General features: G+C 54.9%; 1 protein-coding gene across 1 annotated transcript; it reads left to right on the forward strand.

Annotated features, from left to right (window-relative positions):
* The first annotated feature begins 3,725 nt into the window (after positions 1–3,725).
* Positions 3,726–15,950, forward strand: FAM78A (family with sequence similarity 78 member A). Its single transcript, XM_086763769.1, has 3 exons — positions 3,726–4,385; positions 5,205–5,517; positions 13,305–15,950. Exons 2-3 carry the CDS (start codon positions 5,255–5,257, stop codon positions 13,831–13,833), a joined length of 792 nt encoding a protein of 263 aa, XP_086619895.1. The 5' UTR covers positions 3,726–4,385; positions 5,205–5,254; the 3' UTR covers positions 13,834–15,950.
* The last annotated feature ends 3,215 nt before the right edge of the window (positions 15,951–19,165 follow it).

Genomic DNA, 19,165 nt, shown 5'->3' on the forward strand with positions numbered 1-19,165 from the left:
GAAGGACGGCCGCCCACCTGAGCCAGGTCCACCCGGGCTGCCATCGCCAAGTTACCTTCCCCGGGCAACGGGGCCGTCGCAGCTCCACACCACCTCCACGCTCAAGAAACAGGATTATTCCTATGCAAACAGGCTGGAAATCCCCTGTGGACAGGGAAGCGGAGAAGATGAATATTGCACCGAGGAGCAGAACAGGCACGTCTCTCTGTGCCGGTGACATTTGCCTACAGAAATGTCCAGTTACAGAGCTCAGTATTGGTACAGGTCTATTCCCTGGGATTCAAGCCCCCAGGTGTCTTTAAAAGTCTTGCCCAAAATGTGCTGGAGAGCTTAATTTTGCACTTTTATCCATAGTTCTCAAAAGCCTCTCAATGAACTACGCATCCAGGCTGTGCCCACCTGACAAACGGACTGGCCAAAGGGGAGGGCAGTGCTGGGCCAAGCAAGTGCCAGAGCTGCTGAGGAGCCCTCGCCCCTGTGCTTTGCTCATACTCATCCCGTTATGAATCAAAGGAAAATAACATGCATCAATTTATTTCTGAATCGCACCCTCCAGGAACCTACCCTCAGTCTGCAATGGCCATCCCAGCCGGAGGAAGAGCTCGGCCCCTCCTCAGGCACCCTTACCCAGCCCGTAAAACCACAACCCCGTGCAGCTCGGGTCCCGTCTGGGGCCGCGGCAGCCCAGGAGTGTGCAGAGGCACTACCACATCCCCGACACCCGCCAGCTCCCGTCTGACGGCCAGCTGCACAGCAGCATTCCCTGGCTATCGGGGAAGTCAGCACCCCGTCCCTATCTGCCTGCTCTCATCCCGCTGCCCGGCTCTGAGGCATGTGGAAAATCTCAGCCCACCTGACATCAGCCGGGGAGATAACCGTTGTCACCGCTTTAACGTGGCTATGGCTGTCACCTCCCTCCCGCTTTTTCCTGCTCCGTGCAGGGCTGCTGCTGCGTGGGGCTCCTTGCCAACGTCTGTGAGCAGAGGGTGAAAGCGCTGCTGGCCAGGAACCTGCAGAAACAGGGAGACTCCTCTGTCCCTCCTGTCCCCCCATGCCATGGATGCTGAGCTGCTCCTCAGGAGTTGTCACTGGGGAAAAAAAAATACCTTGAAAGCCCTGGAAGTTAATTTAATGCGGTGCCTGTCTGTTCTGCTGACACTGATGGGGGGAATTTCTCTGTCTTACACACAGAGCTGCCCGTGGGAATCCAGCCTCGCACCCCAGCACAAGTGCCCAACGGGAAGGGGATGGAGGAGGAAGTGCCGCACGGGATGCAGGCAGTGCCAGCCAACTTCTGTCAAAAGTGCAGCGGGAAAGGAAAGCGATTTGGTCTCTCCTGCAGCCGGCTGGGCTGTCACCACTGGCCCCAGCTGGAGAAACTGAGCCCGGGGGGGAACATCCGCAGTCCCTGCCCTGGGGCCGTGCGGAGCCCTGTCCCGCTGCACGCCCAGAGGACGGGACGCAGCTGAGAGGTGACGCGCTCTGCTCGCAGAACAGCCACAACACCAGGGGGTTATAAATATCCTCACTAAAGCTGTAGACAGGCTCCCTGCTCTGGCCAGGGCTATTCCAGGCCTGACACCCGATCCACACCGGTCATCGAGTGTCTTGGAGAACGCCCGGACGGACAGATATCCAGACGGACAAATCCAGTCCCCAGGCCTGAGGGCTGCTTGCCACAATTCCCCACGTGGAGGTGGCCACGCACAGCCTCAGCGGTCAGCATGGCCACGCAGACCGTGCTGGAGACGGGGGTGGGATGGGAGGGACGGCAACGTCCCCTTCCGCCGCAATTCCCTGGCAGCGTTGGCGCACCCCGACCGCTGACAACAGCTGGCCGAGAAGCAGCGCTTGCAGCCGCAGTGCTTGCGAGCAAACCTGCAGCGTTCCTGGGTGGCATTCTGCTAGGAAAAAAAGAAAACTTGGCCAAAATAAAATACAACATCCTGCAGTAGGTACAGCGCAGGCAGCAGGGCCAGTCGGGCCCGCTTGCACAGCACGGCGTAACCTCTGGTGCGCTGGTTTTGTTTGCCGCTGCTCCGATGGTGAAGGGGAGACCCTGCCTTTCAGCAAACCTGGAAAACGCGCTGGAAGGCCACGGGGGCACAGCGCAGGCCGTGATGCCGGGGGGAGCGATAGCAAGAATGGAGCATGGCCGTGCTATGATGAGACATGGGCGGGTGCCTCAAACGAGCAGCAGAAGGAAAGGCAACGCACAGCATCACCAGACACTCCGAATTCTCACTTATCGCAGCTTGGCCTCGCATCTCCAGCAATTCCACGGACGAGCACCGCGCTCTCGGGCATGGGAACCGTTCTGCGCACGGCTTAGCGCAGGCGCTCTGAGGTGGAACGTGCTAACGCCTTAATTACAGCAGCACAACGGAGACAGGCATGACCAAAACCCAAAGAAAACTCCAGCTGAGGACGAAAAGCTGACTGAGTTAGAATAGATAACGGAATTTCCTAGTTGACCGGAAGACCGGAGACAGCCAAGTTGAAGCCAGACCTGGCTAAAGCCGCAGCGAAACTGGAGTCGCAGAACACGCGGCTTCACCAGACTCAGTGCTCTGAGAAACTGTGACAAGCTTGTTTGAAAAGTGTGAAAGAGTCTTGGAAATGTCAAAGTATTTCAGCACCTTCTGGAGGCTGCTGAAGCAACTGGATATTTGCTTTGGAAATGCTCGTTTCATTCATTCTTGTACTACGTGATAGTAAGTTGCTTGCTTTGAGTGTGTTCTCAGGTTTTGTATCTGTTGCCGGGCTAGCAACTATAACTGTGCCCTTCGCAGAGGCTGGGAAGTTTAAAATAAATACTTAGCTGATGCTTTGAGGAATGTGCAGAAATAAAACTTAATGATATACTGTGTTTTTTCCACCTGCTGTGAGTGGAAAGGAGAAAATCTGCCTCTCCTTGTCCTGTAGCATTAACTTGTCGGGATCACCCAGTAGCTCCGGTCTCTCCTACCTGCCGGAGGGCAGACGGCAAGCGCGCCGCGTCGGCAAACACCGGGTACCACCTGAGCTGATCGAGCCCGCTGCGAACGCGGGGCGGGAAGGGCTAAAAGACGTTTACTGAGCTCTGTGCTGCTGTACCACACCGCAAAGTGGCACTGGTAAAGCAATTTTTACCTCTTGGTGCCCCAGGTTTCCTATCTAGAACCGAGTCTCGGAGGGCACGGAGCTCTGTGCGATGCTCGGTGTACAGCGGCTGTGACCAAAAAGCGGGACGCACGCCTCACCTGCTGCTCGGCTCTTGAAATTCAGATCTTCAGATGGTCAGCAGGACCAGCCAGCTACTCCTAAAAGTGTCTGTAATAGAAGTTTACGACTGTCCCACGAGCCAGTGCTCCATCTATTCCAGCTGCTTCTCGCTCCCTTGGCTGCTGCGGAGCGCTTGGCGTTTCCAGTTGCTCGAATCACAGCCCATCCAGCCCAGGGTGACAGGTTTTTGCAAGAAAAAGAGGAGACCATCCTTTACTGAATGTACCAGCCAAGCTCCAGCCGACGGAAGAAAAATCTTAATGTGAAAAACCAAGAGAAAAGTCACTGCTGTTAATTAAAAAAAAAAAAAAAAGGAAAAAAAGGATGGTTAAAAAAACTACATTACCCACAATTCACGGCCATGTGGGAGGAAATGCTGTTTTTTGCAAGGGAGGTTTAGCTTCAACAGCTGCAGTTTAAAAGCGAAATAGAGGGGGAGGGATGGGACTGGGCGAAGGAGGGAGGACAGGGAGGCGGGGGGGGCCGGCACCCGCGGCGGGGGGGAGCCGCTCCCACCGACCCTGCCCGGGGGCACGGAAACGGCAACCGCCGAGGGGGGTTTTGGTGGGTTTTGGTTTTTTTTTTTCCCCGAAGTTTGACCCCGTTGCCTTTTTGATGCTGCGGCTGAGACCGGTGCGGGAACCCCCCCGCACCCCTTTTTTTCACCGGCGAGGCTGAGACGCGGGGCCGGCACCGTCCCCGTATGCATGAATATATTGCGGGAGAGGAAGCTTGCGGCAAGCGGGAGGCGGAGGCACCGATCCTGCTCCTCTCACCTCCCCGGGCATCTAGCACAGAGGCGAAGGAGGAAAAAAAAAAAAAAAAAAAAAAAAAAAGAAAAACAGCGAGAGAAGGAGCCTCCCCCCCACCACCACCCCCCGCCCCCGCGCAGCGCGGAGGAGCCCGGCCGGTGCTCGGCGCCGCTCCCCCGCCGCGGGATGCTGGGACCCACGCGTGTGCGGGGCAGCCCCGCCGCCCGCCCGTGAGCCCCGCCGGCTGAACCGCGGCAGCAGCAGCGGGAGGAGGAGGAGGAGGAGGAGGAAGGTCGGACACCCCCGCCGAGACCCGCTCGCCGAGGAGGAGGAGGAAGGGGAGCCGCGGGGCCGGCGTCCCCCGGGCCGGTGCGTGGGGATGTCACGGGTGGCGATTCCGCGGCGCTGAGCGGGCCCCGGGCGGGGAGCGGGGGGGGGGCTGGCGGCCGCCTCCCGCCCCGCTGCGCAGCCCCCGCAGCCGCCTGCGTGACCGGGACCGCCGGTTATTCCGTATGGTTTCGGCTATTTCTAAGGAGAAGAAAAAAAGAAAGAAAAAAAAAAATTCCCCCAAAGCCCCCGACGTCGCTGGCGGAGGAGCCTCTAAAATCGGAGATTTGGCTACTTTTTGCATTTTCCACCCGTTGTTTGCTTTTCGGTTATTATTGTAATTTTGTGCGAAAGGAAGTTCTGAACAACTGCAAGTCAGGAAGTGGAAATCCACACCGGTTGTGACAAGCTGGGGCTAAAACCTATTTCATTATTTATATAGATGTGTCTATCAACATTCTGCTTTTCATCCAAAGAATAAAGGGAAATACCGGCTAGTCCTATGTTTGACGGGGAATGACAGACCGCATCTGAGGAAAGGAAGGACTAAATATATCAGCTAAGAACACCACCGTTATTTATTGAACTCAAGAGACCTCTTTTTTTTTTTAACCCAAAGACTGTTTGAACGAGAGATTTAAAGGGTCATTAAAAGGGGGCAAAAAAAAAAAATTTGAAGGCCCTTTTGCTTCTGAAGTGCGGCTAACCTCAAAATAGGAGCAGTACTTGTAAGACAGCTACTCCAATTAAGGCTTTACGTGATGAATTTTCTATCCTATGGATATCGGTTTTGAGATTACAAACCAAGAAGATCTGTAATTGATCTAGCACCAGATAATTTCAATGCCTAATATTCCCCAGGATTGCTGGAGTACCCTCGGAGCTGCGTCGGACTGTACTCGGGGTATGCCATGGGCTGTATTCAGAGTATTAGCTGCAAATCCAAAGTTTTCCGGGAAAGTATTTCAGTGATCGAAGTCAAAGCCTCCATCGATCCCATTCCCACCAGCATCGACGAGTCCTCCAGCGTGGTCCTGCGCTACCGGACCCCTCACTTCCGAGCCTCCGCCCAAGTGTTGGTGCCCCCTCTTCCCAAGAAGGAGACCTGGATCGTCGGCTGGATCCAGGCTTGCAGCCACATGGAATTTTACAATCACTACGGGGAACAGGGCATGTAAGTATTTCCAAGAGCGGGCGTGTGTTCCTAGCGGGAAGACCATGGCCTGGTTGGGAATTACTGGATTAAGCCAAAAATTATAATCCGTTTGGTTTTATCTTAAAACCCAGCTCTTCTGAATCTTAGCAGGACTTTCTTATGTATTTAAACTACAGGAGAGCTCGTCCTTGCCCTTTTAAAGGAGCAGGTGTTCCTGCTAACGGGAACGCACCCAGGCCCTAACCAAAACCCTCTTGTTGGGGTAGGAACCCAAAAGCAGTGCTGTATCTCACAACAGCTTTTGGGCAGCGCCGGAGACCCCGAGCCAGCCCTGCTGCAGCAGGGACCCCAGTTTCGGTAGGCATTTTACACCGGGGGTTCCCCTGCCCGCCAGCTCCTCTCATCTGCGTCTCTCCCCATCCCTTTTTGGGGTGAAACCCCGGGGGCTGACAGCGGCGGCACGCTGCCGTGCCCAGCGCGCCGTGCTGCGGCTGCAGCGGGCTGTGGCTCGGAGCTCGGTGGCCCACGGGCTGTGGGAGCAGGCTGCGACGGCGCGGGGGGAATCCTGCCTGCTTTGCCCGCGGTAGCAGGCAGCCCCGCAGGGAGAGAACAAGATGGGTTTAACCCACTGGTAATTAAACCCCTTGCATCACCTTGGAGCAGGGTGACAATTTCACATTACCATCATTCCGGGTAACCTAAGAGTGGGAATATGCAGGGATATCTGATAGGTAAGGGGAATCCAGGGCTGTTTGCACAGCAAAACCCCCGTGTTGCTGGTCAGACAGTCATAGCGAGACAGGAATGAGTCAAATTAAAACGTCGCCTCCCTACCGAGAAAAGTCATCGCTCCTCCATCCCCCCACACCAGTTTGTTCACCAAACGCCGTTGCTGATTTAACTACGAGCCAAAGCCCCTGCAAAGGCACCTGATCTGCAAACGCCTGCATGGAGCAGCAATTCTGCAACTCACGGTGCCGGGCAGCCCCCGGCGCGGCACGGATCCGTCTGTCCACCCGCGGGGACAAAACCTGAGCGCAGAGGGCTTGGTGGCTGCGGGCGCTGATGCCGCCCGGTCGCCGAGGGCAAGGGAGAAGGGATGGGAAGGTCAGGTCTGAGCGACCCGCCTGTCAGCATCCCGGCTGCCCTGTGTCAGGGGGACGCTGGCTCATCCTGGGTGGCTTAAAAAACGGGGAGCGAGGAGGAGGGCTGAGGGAGGACGGGAACACGGAGCAGGGCTGGAGAGCAGGACAAGCCCTGCCTTAATGCGGTGCCTTCCTGAAGGCCTGAACATCTGCACGCACGCCCCAGCCCTCCCTCCCTCCCTCCTGCCTGCAAGCCCAGAGGAGGACACGGTTCAGCATCTCAGGCGTAAGGCGGATACGCGCTGTAAGATGCGGATCAGAGGGAAGGGCACACCGTCCGTGACGGAGCGTTCCCCCTTCTGTCCCCACGTTCCCTCTCTGCTCGAGCAGAAAGTGCCTCGAGAAGCAAACTCTGGCACCTGGCGAACGCCAGCGGCGATGCTGGGTGAGGAGCAGACCAGCTTATCTTCGTTTTCAAAGTACTTACCGCAGGCTTGAAATCTGTAGGCTTTTTGGCTCCGACAGCATCTTTAGCAAGGACAATTTGTTGCTCAGATGTTCCCAGTTCCAGGCCTTTGGGATTTGCATGTATAATTCTCAGGCTCATTTAGAAATCCTGTCTTTAGTGACCAGCTGCGAAGGAAAACAGAAAAGCCCCCTGTATATAAATACAGCTCACATCCACTGGACTGGGCAGGGGTCTATTTATTCTGCTAGTGCCGCTGCAAACCTCCGCACCTCCTTTTATTTCTCTGCACCTGAGTTTCCCTGTGTTTAAAATGAGGATTCGGTACGGTCATCGCTTGCCGGAATGCTTTGAGATTAAAAAAAAGTTGTACCTACAAGCTAGGTGCTGTAAACAGGCAGTCACGACTGAACACTGCAGCTATGCAGGAGAGCTATTAGGCAGAAAACCATGGAAAAAGAGATTTTTCCCTGGGAGGTTCGTTGACATTTAACTGTTATATATATAAAAAAAAGTTACCCAAACATAAGGAGGAATTGATCTGCTCCTCCACTCTCTTTCTATAGACCCGTCGCCATCTGAAAGCTATAAATAAAGGTGTTTGGGAGGAAAGGCCTCTTTTAATGCACTGAAACCTGCTCTTGGAAGACCTTTACACGGAGAGGGACGGGACACAAACCTGCCTGAAAGGATGGGCCAAGCCTTTAGCTGGTGTAACCCAGCGTAATCCCACTGACCCCCAGGGAGCTGCATTGATTTACGCCAACGGAGTATTCGTCCCAACTTTCCATGATGAAGAGACCACTGCAACCTATATATTTTAAATCACTGTGGTGGCAGGGAAACAGAAAACTCCAAATAATTAAAAAAAATAAAAAAATAAAATCAGTCGGTCAAGCAGAGCGTTAATACTTACAGCAGGCTTTGGATTAATTTTTCACTTTTATGCTCCGAAGTTGTTAGCTGTCTCTAAGCTGGCCATTATGTTGAGGGCAGAAACAGCTGAGAAATACTGGAGCAGATGGAGCCGTGCGTACGCTGCTGTAGGGATGTGAGCTGCGGAGGGGATGATTTAGACACAGGCGTTTAAAGCGGCACTGACTATTTTGGGGCTAAAGGCAGTATTTTGAAATGCAAAGGAAAATAAAGCTCAGATAACACACACATGCCGGCGTTATTTTACGCCCAAGTCAGTAGATGCTGCTGGGAACGTGAAAACCCCCAGCGCGAGGATGTGGAGGTGCTCTCTGACCCCCTCTCCGTGCAGAACTGGGGCAAACTCCCGTTCATCCCTGTGACTGCTATTTCTGCTCCCCTGAGCAGGGTTTTACCCCGTGTCCTTAGGGAAGGACACTGCTGTGCAGCGGGAGCCATCAGGATCAGGCCGCAGAGCTCTGACCCGCTCAGGAGCAGCTGGACCAGGTCCGCACTGGGATCTCCTGGGGTGGGTGCTGGTTTCTGCGCCCGGTCGCGCGGCACTGGGTGGGACCCATGGCAGCGGCTGGGTGATGCCGGAATGGCGTTATCCAGCCTTGTTTCTTCATCTCCATGGAGATGTGCAAGAAGCGGTGCAGATGGAGATATGCAAAACGGAGAGAGAAATAAATCAGAGTTTGGATACGGCCAGCCGAGGATCTGGAGAAGTTTCAGGTAGAGATTTCTTCCCAGGAGGACCTGGTGGGGCAGCTGGGCAGCATGACATCACCGCTTTACGTTCTTTGGCATCTCTCTCTCGCAAGATTAAATCTTCCGTGCCCTGCAGCGGAGACACAACGAACTGGAGAAATGGACTTGTCAGGAGAATAAACCCCCAGTCCTCGGGAGGGAAAACACAATCAAGAACCCGTTCACCAAAGCAAAAAAGGTTACGCTTTCCGTGGGAGGAGAAGGGAGGTCAGTTCACCATGGGAATTTACTGGGATATCGCTCCAGGGGTTTAGAGGGAAAGGCTTCGCTGCCCTGCGTGGCCCCAGCCCAGGTAAATACGTTGTCCTGCCTGACTTGAGCCTGCTCAGCTAAACCAGCAGAAATCCGTCCCTTTTTCTTAATGCCGGTTTTACTCCCTGAACCAGCGCGCGTCAAACATCGCTGCCGGTTCAAGCGGCGAGGCAGGAACACGCAGCTGGGGGAAAAGGGACCACAGCAGCCTGGCTCCCACGGCTGGAGAACAACATCTTAAATTTCCTTCCTGTTCTTCGCTGTAACCCTGGCTGGAATTGCTTGACCTGCCGGAGTGGGCGAGAGAGAGACGCTGTTAAAGGACAATTTAAAATTAAGCGGCTCTGAATATCAGGTTTTCTGTCTTTCAGCCAGTCACCAGCATGGGCGCAGCGAGGCAGGTAGGAGCGGGGATGTGAAATACCCGAGACTGCTTCTCGCTGCGCCCACGCGTTGCGCCGGTACCTGCGCCACGCACGGCCTGCGCCTGAGCGGAGCTTCTCTTTTTGGGGAGCTGGCGGAGAGGAAGGGTGCTGGAGGGTTATACAAGTCCGTCTGGCCTGTGGCTGATCGGGAGCTGGCTTTGAGGAGCCGGGGCTGAGGATGCCTGTCTGGAGAGGATGACTGAATCTACCCGTGTCGCTGCGGGATGCGCGGGGCTGGGGGCTGCGCTGCGGGGATTTGCTGTTGCCGCGCAAGCCACTGCTCCGGTTTGTGCCGTGGGGCAGCCATCTGGAGGGCTCGGGATAAGCTGGGGGCCTTGTTTCGTCTGACAGAATAGGGGGAAGCACATCTGAACGAGGACTGGGAGGCTAAAACCTACATAAAGCTGCTTGGCTGCCAGCAGCAGGGCTGTGGTCGTGCCACAAGAAATAGCTCCAAGTTCCTTCTCCTGGTAGCAAGACGAGATTGGGTGAGAGAGGTTTGTTGGCAGCCCCAGTCTCTGCTGGTGCTCATACTGACTCTGAAGGTTTCAGAAGCAGCAGAAGCGAGCTTGTCAGTATTACAAGCCAGAACCCACCGATTTTAGAGCTGATCAGCTGTAGTGAAGCCATGGAACCAGATAGGTTGGTTTCTTCTCATGCCTCCTCCCCGCTATTGACAGCAAAGTGTTTACTGGGCACTTTCTGGTCCTTCCTTGGCTCGACACCACCACAGGAAGATGCTGATGCAGCCAAAGATCATTCCATGGTGTTCTTTCCAAAAAATCATCCAAAGGGACGGTGGTTGGCCCATTATTTAGCATGGACATACTGGGCAAGCGAGGGCTACCAACCTGGCTGGCACACAGGCTCTGCTGTAGCAGCAGGCGAGAGGCAACCACCACCGCGCAGCCTCTGCTTTTGCTCCAGTGACGGGACCATCATAAGGCCTCGCTTTTCTTCTCATTACTCAGCTGTGCAGATAAGGCGTGATGGTTTTGAAACCCTGGGGTTAACCACACTCACTACAATTAGGAGCAGCGTGCTCTGTGAAAAAAAAATACAGGCCAGTTTCTCCTTCCCCCTTCCTGCCCACGCCTTTTCGGAAGCGGGGTGCGCTTCTGAGCCACCCCGAGCGCAGCCACGCTGCTCGCGTGCACGCTTGGCTCTGCAGCAGGGTTTCTTGGGCTCTGCAGGCAGCATCCTGCCTGGGCCCTGACACAGCTCCACCTTTTTGCTCTCGTTTAAACCCTGGGCAAATCCCAAGAAGGTCCTGTAATTCTGTACTGGTCTGGGGTCAGATACGCTTACTGGGAATGAGGGTGGGGACAAGCAGAGTGTAGCTGATCTGCAGTTTCTGAGCATCCTCTACCTGATGCTTCTGCCGCTCACCCACCAGCCTCTGATCGGAGCAGGCTGGAGCAGCCCCGGGGGGGGGGATCAGCCTCTTGTAGCATCTCAGGCCCCGGTTTGGCCCCTCTGCACCAGCCTACCACAGGGCAAACCTCCAGGAAATTGTCACATCTCATCCCTGGGTGACAGCCACGCTGAGTACCGGCCTCCGTCTGAATGGAAATTAAACCCGAGCCACCTGCAGAAAGGGGCAGAAGGAGCCCACAGTCGGTGTTCCAGAGCCGGGCTGCGCGGTGGGGAGGAGGCGAGGGGCTGTGGAGCACGACCTCGGCTCACTTGACCTCCGAGCGCTGAGTCCATCCAGCATCCCCCAGCCTTTCCCTTCTCCACTCTCCCTGGAGAGAGCGGGGGACGGGGTGGGCCAGGGTGGCCGCGGTTCCGAGAGCAGAGTGTACGAGCGTCCCTCCGGCGGATGGGGGTCCTGGGGGGACTGCTCAGCGATATCCTTTTGGCTGCCTTCACTGGAAATTTTCTTCCAGGGAAAGGACTCCCTCTGCCTGCTGGCTCTGAGCTCGGGAGGAGAGAATGGCTGCCGTAGCCGACAGCAGCCTGTAAATCTGCGCGGGGAGATGTCGTGCTTGCGTAACCTCCAGCTGCCGCCACCCCTGGTCCTACTGCTCAGAGCATCCCTGCATCCCCCGGAGCATCCCGCGTCCCGCCTTGTCCTCAACCTCCCGCATTCCTGCCAGGCCATCCCACCTGAAACCGCTCGCCTCCTGCGTGATGCAGCCCTTCACCCAATGCCTGCTGTGGCACAGGGGAAGGTTGTTTTTTTTTGCTAGGACCCCCACTTGCATGAAAAAAAAAAAAAAAAAAAAAAAAGATAAATGAGATCTTTAAATCCTCCACGGTATCTTTTAGCTAGAGCCAGACATTTACAGCTAACTGCTGAACAATCCAGTGGTTACAAACATGGAGGCACTGCATGCTCATTAACTAATTAACAGAACAGCCTTGTGAGACGGTCACGTTAGTCCTGGGCAGCGGAGAAGAGCCGCTCATCCCAAAGCTGCCTCAGAGCCGGCCGCAGCCCCCGCTTCACTCGAGGGACTATTTTAAGCCGCAGCACCAGGCTCTTTTTAAAGACTTGGACGCTTACCCTGGCGAGCCCCAGCACGTCCCCTCCGTCTCCCTCCCAAGATAAACCCTGTCCCGTGGCACCGCCCGCAGCAGGGAGCCGCCGGGCTCGGGGGGCCGGTGCCCAGGCTGGCGTCCCAGCCCCGCGGCGGGGTCAGGCGCAAATGCCACGCTGGGAGCCAGCTGCTGCCGCACAGCCCCTTCTGCGACATCGGCCGCGGGGACGTTGGCTGTGGGCGGTGATGGCTCGTAAGCAAGAGGGAGAGGGTGAATTAGAACCACCTCGACCAGACAGGTTTTTACAAGAACGTCCTTAAAATACCCGGCACGCACCGAGCACGCGGTCTATGGTGATGCCATCCCAGTGGCTTTACTCTGCAAATATCTCACCCTTCTCTACCCCAGACATTGCCAGTAGTTTGCTTCTATAGGCAAATATCGTCTTAAAAATTAAATTGTAAGTTAATTAAAAAAAAAACCCCACAACCAAAAACCCCAGTTGTGCATCAGCATTCCAAGGTGACGGAGGAGCGTTTGCACTTGCTTTCCTGCTAGAAAGACTGACCTTTCTGTCAATCTCGCAAGCGCGGCGCGCAGACGACGGGCTCAGGCGGTTTTACAGGCTGGCCGGGCTCGGTTTCTCCGATTACCGTAACGCCATTCCCAGCGCGGAGCCCGGCGTGCAGCCTTTGAACTGGGTCCGTCCCGGGGCCGGGGGAGGCAGGCAGCGGGGAGGGCCCGGGGCTTATCCAGAGGGAAATGGGTGTGTGCAGGTAGGGACTGAAAAGAAAGAACAAAATAGGGCATTGGGAAGCTTTATGGTCCAGTTGAGTCCTCCATCTTATTCCACCGCTTAGGTCTTCTGTGACCTCGGCCCCAGGGCCGGCTCGGAGCTCGCCCGTTCTGCTGACACGGGAGATTTTGTGCTGTTGAGAGAAAAACTCAACCCTGAGCCCTGCCCTCGCCAGCGCAAGAGCTGAGATCCTGAACGCGGCCCCTGCCTTCAGCGGTGCCCAGGCAGCCAAGGAGATGCTACAGCACTGGATTCTCTCCAGCCCTGGAGCGTTCCTGGACACCTACCCTCTGCGCCCTTAAACACCCACGTGGTTTGGACCGCTCCAGGTACCACCGGTCCCTGGGAGGAAAGCCCCGGCCCTGCCAGGTGGGGGTTCCTCAGCGGTGTTTAATGGCAGGACAGACTTACCTGATCAGTCCTGGAAATTTGCAGACGCGGTTTTAACGGCAGGGCTGAGCTCTTTCGGCAGGATGGCGTGAAAGGCACAAATTCCAGTAAAAGCTAAAGGGGGAATCATTCACAGCTCCTTCTCTCCTTCCTTGAAGTCCAGCATGGTTCTAAGCTAATTTATTAATGCATTGTCCATAATTTGTTGTTGATTACGGCAGGTCAAGTTGGGAGCTTCCGGATCTCCTGGATGGTAAAATCCAGGCCATCAGTGACTCAGACGGAGTGAACTATCCCTGGTACGGGAACACGACAGAAACCTGCACCATCGTGGGTCCCACCAAGAAGGAATCCAAGTTCAACATCAGCATGAACGACAACTTTTACCCGAGCGTGACGTGGGCCGTGCCCGTCAGCGAGAGCAACGTGGCCAAACTCACAAGCATTCACCGGGATCAAAGCTTCACCACCTGGCTGGTGGCAACCAACACGGCTACCAACGAAATGGTGACCTTGCAGACTATCAAATGGCGCATGAGGCTGGGCATCGAGGTGAATCCCAGCAGACCCTTGGGGCAGCGTGCCAAGCTGCAGGAACCCTCTGCTCAAGAGCAGCCCCAGGTCCTTAGCAAGAATGAGCCAATACCACCCAGTGCCCTTGTCAAACCCAACGCCAACGATGCTCAGGTACTCATGTGGAGGCCAAAGGACGGACCACCACTCGTGGTGATACCTCCGAAACACCGATAATAGAAACCTGGCGTCCCGGCACCAAAAGGGAGAGAGAAAAAAAAAAAAAAACAACAAAAAACCAACGAAGCAAAACAATCACTTAGGTATTAGAATACACGCGTATAATCTGAGCAGAATCAAAATGCACTTTTTATTCATTCAACAAATGCAACCATTCTACCTTCTCCCATCGGGACGGATTTCACTGTGCTAAAGCTAAAGAGGAGACCTTTGACCGGGGTCTGTCTCATCACTGGATTCCTAAGGGAAGAAACTAACACTGATGTCTACCCGGATAGCTTTTTTTTTTTTCCTTCCCTACTTTAGTTACTGTTTGAACTTCAGGCTCATTAGCTTGTCCAGACTGCCCAGAACAATAAGAACATTTTATTTGGGATTTTAAGAGTCTCTTTTTTTTTTTTTGGTTGAGAACGAAGCAAGTTCCTGGAGAAAAAAGTTGACTATTTAAGATAAGGATTTTTTTTTTTTTTTTTTAGCTGTAAGGTTCTGAGTTGCAAATCCAAGTCATGCGGCCTTATGTAGACTTTGCTTTGCATTGCCAAACTTTTGCCTTAAAGCTATGTTTGGGAAAAAAAAAAAAAAAAAAGAAAAAAAAAAGAAAAAAAAACCACCACCACCACCACCAGGCAGAATGTCCTTTCTACAGAATTTCTGGGAGAAAGTTTTGGAACAAGGAGTAGATTGTCACTGTGTCACGGGCTGATGGATGGAAAGGACATGAAATTGGAAGAAGCGTGAGAAAAATAAAATCTTCCTGGTTTTAAAACCTGGAAGAAGGAAGCATGGAAATCATCTCAGTTTCAAAGCAATGCAAATAACAAACCTGCGGTAGGATGTCTCATGGGTGGGAGCTACTAGGCCGTCTCCCCGCTTCGCCGAAGGGGTAGCAGGCAAAGCTCATGCTGCTTACGCTTGGTGATCTCAGTCTCCCATTGGCATTACAACGTGGGATAACCTCACAGCTGGAATTGGGGCCCTGGGAGTCAACACAAATCAAGAGGAGGGGATGTCCCACCATGTTTCTCTTTCGGACACGCGGGTGTTTGCCCAGGTAGCCCACGTGGTCTCACCTTCTCGTGGCGTAAGAGCCAATGGCTCGTGCAGTGGCTGTTGTTGGGTGAAGCTCCGTTGCCCCGTTTTCCCATGAAATCCAAATGACGGTGCTGTAAGAAGAGCAGGATATGAAAAGGATCCTTCTGAAGTCATTGGAGATGCATGGGTTTAAGCAAGGGCAGATCTTATCCACCGAGTCTACCCGGCGATGTCCATAATTCAGGAACAGCCACATCTGAAAACAACAGAAACACGGGCAGCAAAAGCTGTGAACAACTCCTCCTCCCTCGATTACAAATCGCATTGGGGTTCGTTGATGATTTTCTTCCAAATGACCTCATGGTCTACATGACTGTGAGGAATGGGGTACGGACAGGACCACGGGTGATTCTGTACCTGCCTGGTTACGACAAAAACACCCACGTAGCCAAGGGCTGCACGCAAGAAGGTGCAAGCGGAGCAACACCCGAGGCTTGTGAGTAGATGCTCCAGTAAGGTGCATTTGGAGCCGGAGGTGGAACCTGTAGGTTTTAACAGGGACCTTGTCCAGAGCTGCAGAGATAACCAGACGAGCTCCCGCAGAGGAAGGCGGCGCAGAGGAGCCGTTTGGATGGGGGGGGCACGGTTTGCAGGCAGAGGAAGTTCTGCAGCGGAGGTGGCATCTGGAGGGCAGGGCGCAGGACGGGGAGCAGGACGGATCTGCGCTCTTGCTCCAGCGCACGGCCTGAGGCAGATCACTTCCCCTTCCTCCGCAGCTCCTCCGTAATGTTTCTTCCTCTCGATAACAATCTGCCTCAAGAGCCGGGGCTGAGGAGAGCTCAGGGTGCCAGGTAGGAGCCTAAGCTGGTCCGAACAGGTCTCACAACCGCACACACGCTGCTCGAAAGGCTCTCCCCTTGGAGAGGCACCGATTAGCTGCTATTGCCATCTTCATTTCTCCACATAGGACGTTACCAGCAAGACATTCTCCTTCCTCACTTCTCCAAAGCCACACTGTCTGCTTCGGCAACAGGTCCAACATCACTACCTGCCTGGGGAAGGCACGCCCAGAAGTTAATCCCCTCCCTGCTCCATGACAGCCTCAAACCAGCCAGCAAGGATCCTGGGTCCCTGCAGCCGTACCCCCATTTCCAGGGGAGACCCCCGTCCTCCTCGCAGCGACGTCCAGAGCTGCTCTCCGACGGGCCGATCTCCGAGGGAGGCAGCCCGGCATTACCAGCAGCTTGCAAACGAAGGGACTGGATCCAACCCAAGTCCACGAGCCAAAGGGTGCCTAAATCCATGCTTTGGGACTGTAAAGGATGAAGCTAGGGAGACTTTGACTTGCACAGTCGCTCTCTGTATGAAACTCCGTGTTCTTACACGGATCCAGATCCCAACTCCAGCTCTGCCGGCACAGCCCTTTGGGACTCGGCTGTACTTTCTCCTAGGCAATACGTGCAGAAGAGGACAGAAACGTGAGCTTGGGCGAAGAGCCGCCAACGCTTGCACGCATCTCGGCTGCCGCTTCGCTGCACTGGGGGCAGTCCCGCGGGTGGGAGCGGAAGGGGTGTCTGTGTCTGGTATTCACTTTGTCTCCAGGTGCTGAGTACTTACAGTTCTCACTGATGTCAGCATGGGTCGAAGAAATCAGACCCAGTTGTCTTAATTAGCTGCACGAAGGAATTCCAAGGAAAGATTTCTTCTCAGTCACCAAAAACCGCATTCAGGGAACACCTACGTCCTTGTCGACTTAGCTGTGTGTCCGACTTAGTCTCCCAGTGCGTTAAGTAAATCTGGTTCCTCCTCCCTCTACCTGGTGGACTGGACGCATCCACGCAATTTGATAGTCACCTCCTGGCTAATTGGTCCTGCTGCACTGAACAGACCCAGCTGAGCAGTAAATACGAAATTCAGATTTCACACTGGGGTCGGCTTTGCATGGACTTCTCCCTTCCCAAAGAATGCCTTTATCCCGTGCCTGGGTTGAGACGTGCCCCTCCGCCTCCATCCGCATCACCAGACACGGCGTTAAAGAGTGATGCTGCCTCTTTGGAGATTTCGTGCGTTGTGATTAAAAGTGATGTTTTTTTTTCCAATGCTGCTTCATTATAAAACTGACGGGGACAGATGGAATATAAAAGGAGCGGTGGCTGGAATAACGGGTGCTATAGACATCACTATTGATACTGGTTAGAACGGGGATTGACAGGGTCCCGGCGGGAACGTAAATGTCTGGGGAGCCGGGGTATCCTGCACCGAGTCAGGTGGAAAATCTGCAGGGGTACATAAAGCTCCTTCTCTGGCAGCTTTTTGCAGAACCAGGAATGCACAAAGGTTACGCTGGGAAGGTGATGGGGCACCAGCACGGGATGCTGATGTACCCGAGCTTGTCTCTGCCTCACCTCTCCCAGCAACAGTGCTCAGCTCTCGCAGCCCCGAGTCGCCACAGGAGCTGACATCCCATTGCAGACCGTAGCCTGCCCATCCCTCTCCAAATCCCGTAGTGCTCCAGGGTGGGAAGCAGCTGGGCGAGCCTCAGACCCTCTGCCCCCCCAGCCAGCAGCGGGGCAGGGGCTGTCCCAGCCTCACGGCCATTTGGTTCTCCTTTCCCACCCGTGACACCGAGATGAGCGCGGTGGAGAGTCAGCGAAGATACCGAGCGGTGTTGGGGAGGGGTAGACGCGTGGAGCCGGCGCAGCGGCGAGCAAGGCTGGGTGCAGGGGCAGGGGGCGAGACCAGGGCTGCCCCAGCCCGGGCACCGCCGTCCTCCTGCCCCGGCCCCTGGCGCAGCAATAAGAACCGTCCTTGGTCTTGCAGAGATACTGTGAAAACAAAACCAAGATGTACCGAGACTGGACACTTACAGAGATGTAAAAAAAAACAAAACCCTGCTTTTATAAACAGAGAAATAAAGTGAAGTTTTCAAACGCGTCTGCCTGGAGTCGTTTGGGCGGTGGCTGTTTTTCAGAGAGTGGCTCCACCACCTCTGCGCTCACGTTTCAAGGCGGCGATAAACACCCTGTTTACCACGAGTGCCTTTTCTCTCCACTTCGGCTCTTACACCGCGTCAGACAGAGCGTGGAGGTTTCTGGTTAAACTCACCAGTGGAGGTTTCTGGTTAAACACACCAGCCAGCATCCTGCATTTTTCATTACCAGCGTGTCGTGCATCTCGTGATGGCAGGACAGAGCTGGCGCAGGCGGCAGCTGAACTTCCGCACCGTTCGGTTTCCTGACGCCGTTTGCTTATTTAGCAGAAGCCCGGTCAGACTTTGGCGGTGAATAACGCATCTGGCGCGACGCAGCCCCAGCCAGCGCCGGGGCCCGGGCAGCGGAGAGCAGCTCTGCCCTTGCAGACGCGGGCAAATGAGAGGTTAAAGCTGCTGCAGCACGCAACCAGTTTTCCAATACTTCGCTGCATTTTGTTATTCATTCCCCCCACCCTAAATTTTCTCATTTAGGTTCAGAGAGAAGGGAGGTGCCTGGCCAAGCGGCCAGCACAGCTCCCATGCTAAGCCATTAATCCACAGGGCCGGATCCCAGCACCTTCCAGGTCTGGGCTCCAGCTCCTCCTGCCCTGGGCCGATCCCACCATGGGCTCCCTTCCCACCAGCCGTGCCCCAAAGCAGGCACAGAATTTTTTTTTTTTGGAGGGGGAGGGAGAGGGAGGTTGTTTCACTTCCAGTAGCTTTGCTGCTCTCTGATCCAGCTGGCAAAGAGGCATCAAGATTTCTCCAAAAAGCAGAAAAAAACAAAACAAAAACAAAACAAAAAAACTTTCTCTGTCTGCAAGATCATCTGCTGGTGGAGCTGCACCACGCTTGGGGCTGGGCCCTTACCTGGGTGTCCCCCAACAAGGGGTTCCTCACACCCCTGTCCCCCCTTCCCTGCATCCCCCTGCGTCCTGCCTGGAGCGGAGAGCCCGTTCCAAGCCTGGTAGGTCCCTCAAAGGCTGCAGCCAACCTTTGCAGCTCAAGAGCCTTTTGCACGCTGCTGCTGGCACCACGGCCCACAAAATCTCCACCGGAGACCTGGGACTATCATCCCCAACCCACCGAAGCGTGTGCCCACGTAAAAGATGACCAGCCGCGTAGGGTGTTTGGGAAGCTCCACCAGCACGTGGCAGTGACACGAACGCGGACGGTGCAGGGAAGGGGAGGAATCAAACCTGGGGAGCTCACAGCTTGAGCAAAGGAATGTCCAGGGATGGAGCCCGAGCAGAGGACAGGTTCCGAGCGGGATTCCTTTCTACAGTGGAAAGTCTCCAGCATCATCTGTTGATAGCAGGTTAAATT

Source organism: Chlamydotis macqueenii, chromosome 20 (assembly GCF_036417535.1).
Source record: "Chlamydotis macqueenii isolate bChlMac1 chromosome 20, bChlMac1.mat, whole genome shotgun sequence".
NCBI lineage: Eukaryota > Metazoa > Chordata > Aves > Otidiformes > Otididae > Chlamydotis > Chlamydotis macqueenii.

Coding starts and splice junctions, on each gene's coding strand:
- FAM78A (XM_086763769.1), top strand. CDS start 5,255: ATGGGCTGTATTCAGAGTATTAGCTGCAAATCCAAAGTTTTCCGGGAA. Junction 5,518..13,304: donor CACTACGGGGAACAGGGCAT/GTAAGTATTTCC, acceptor TGATTACGGCAG/GTCAAGTTGGGAGCTTCCGG.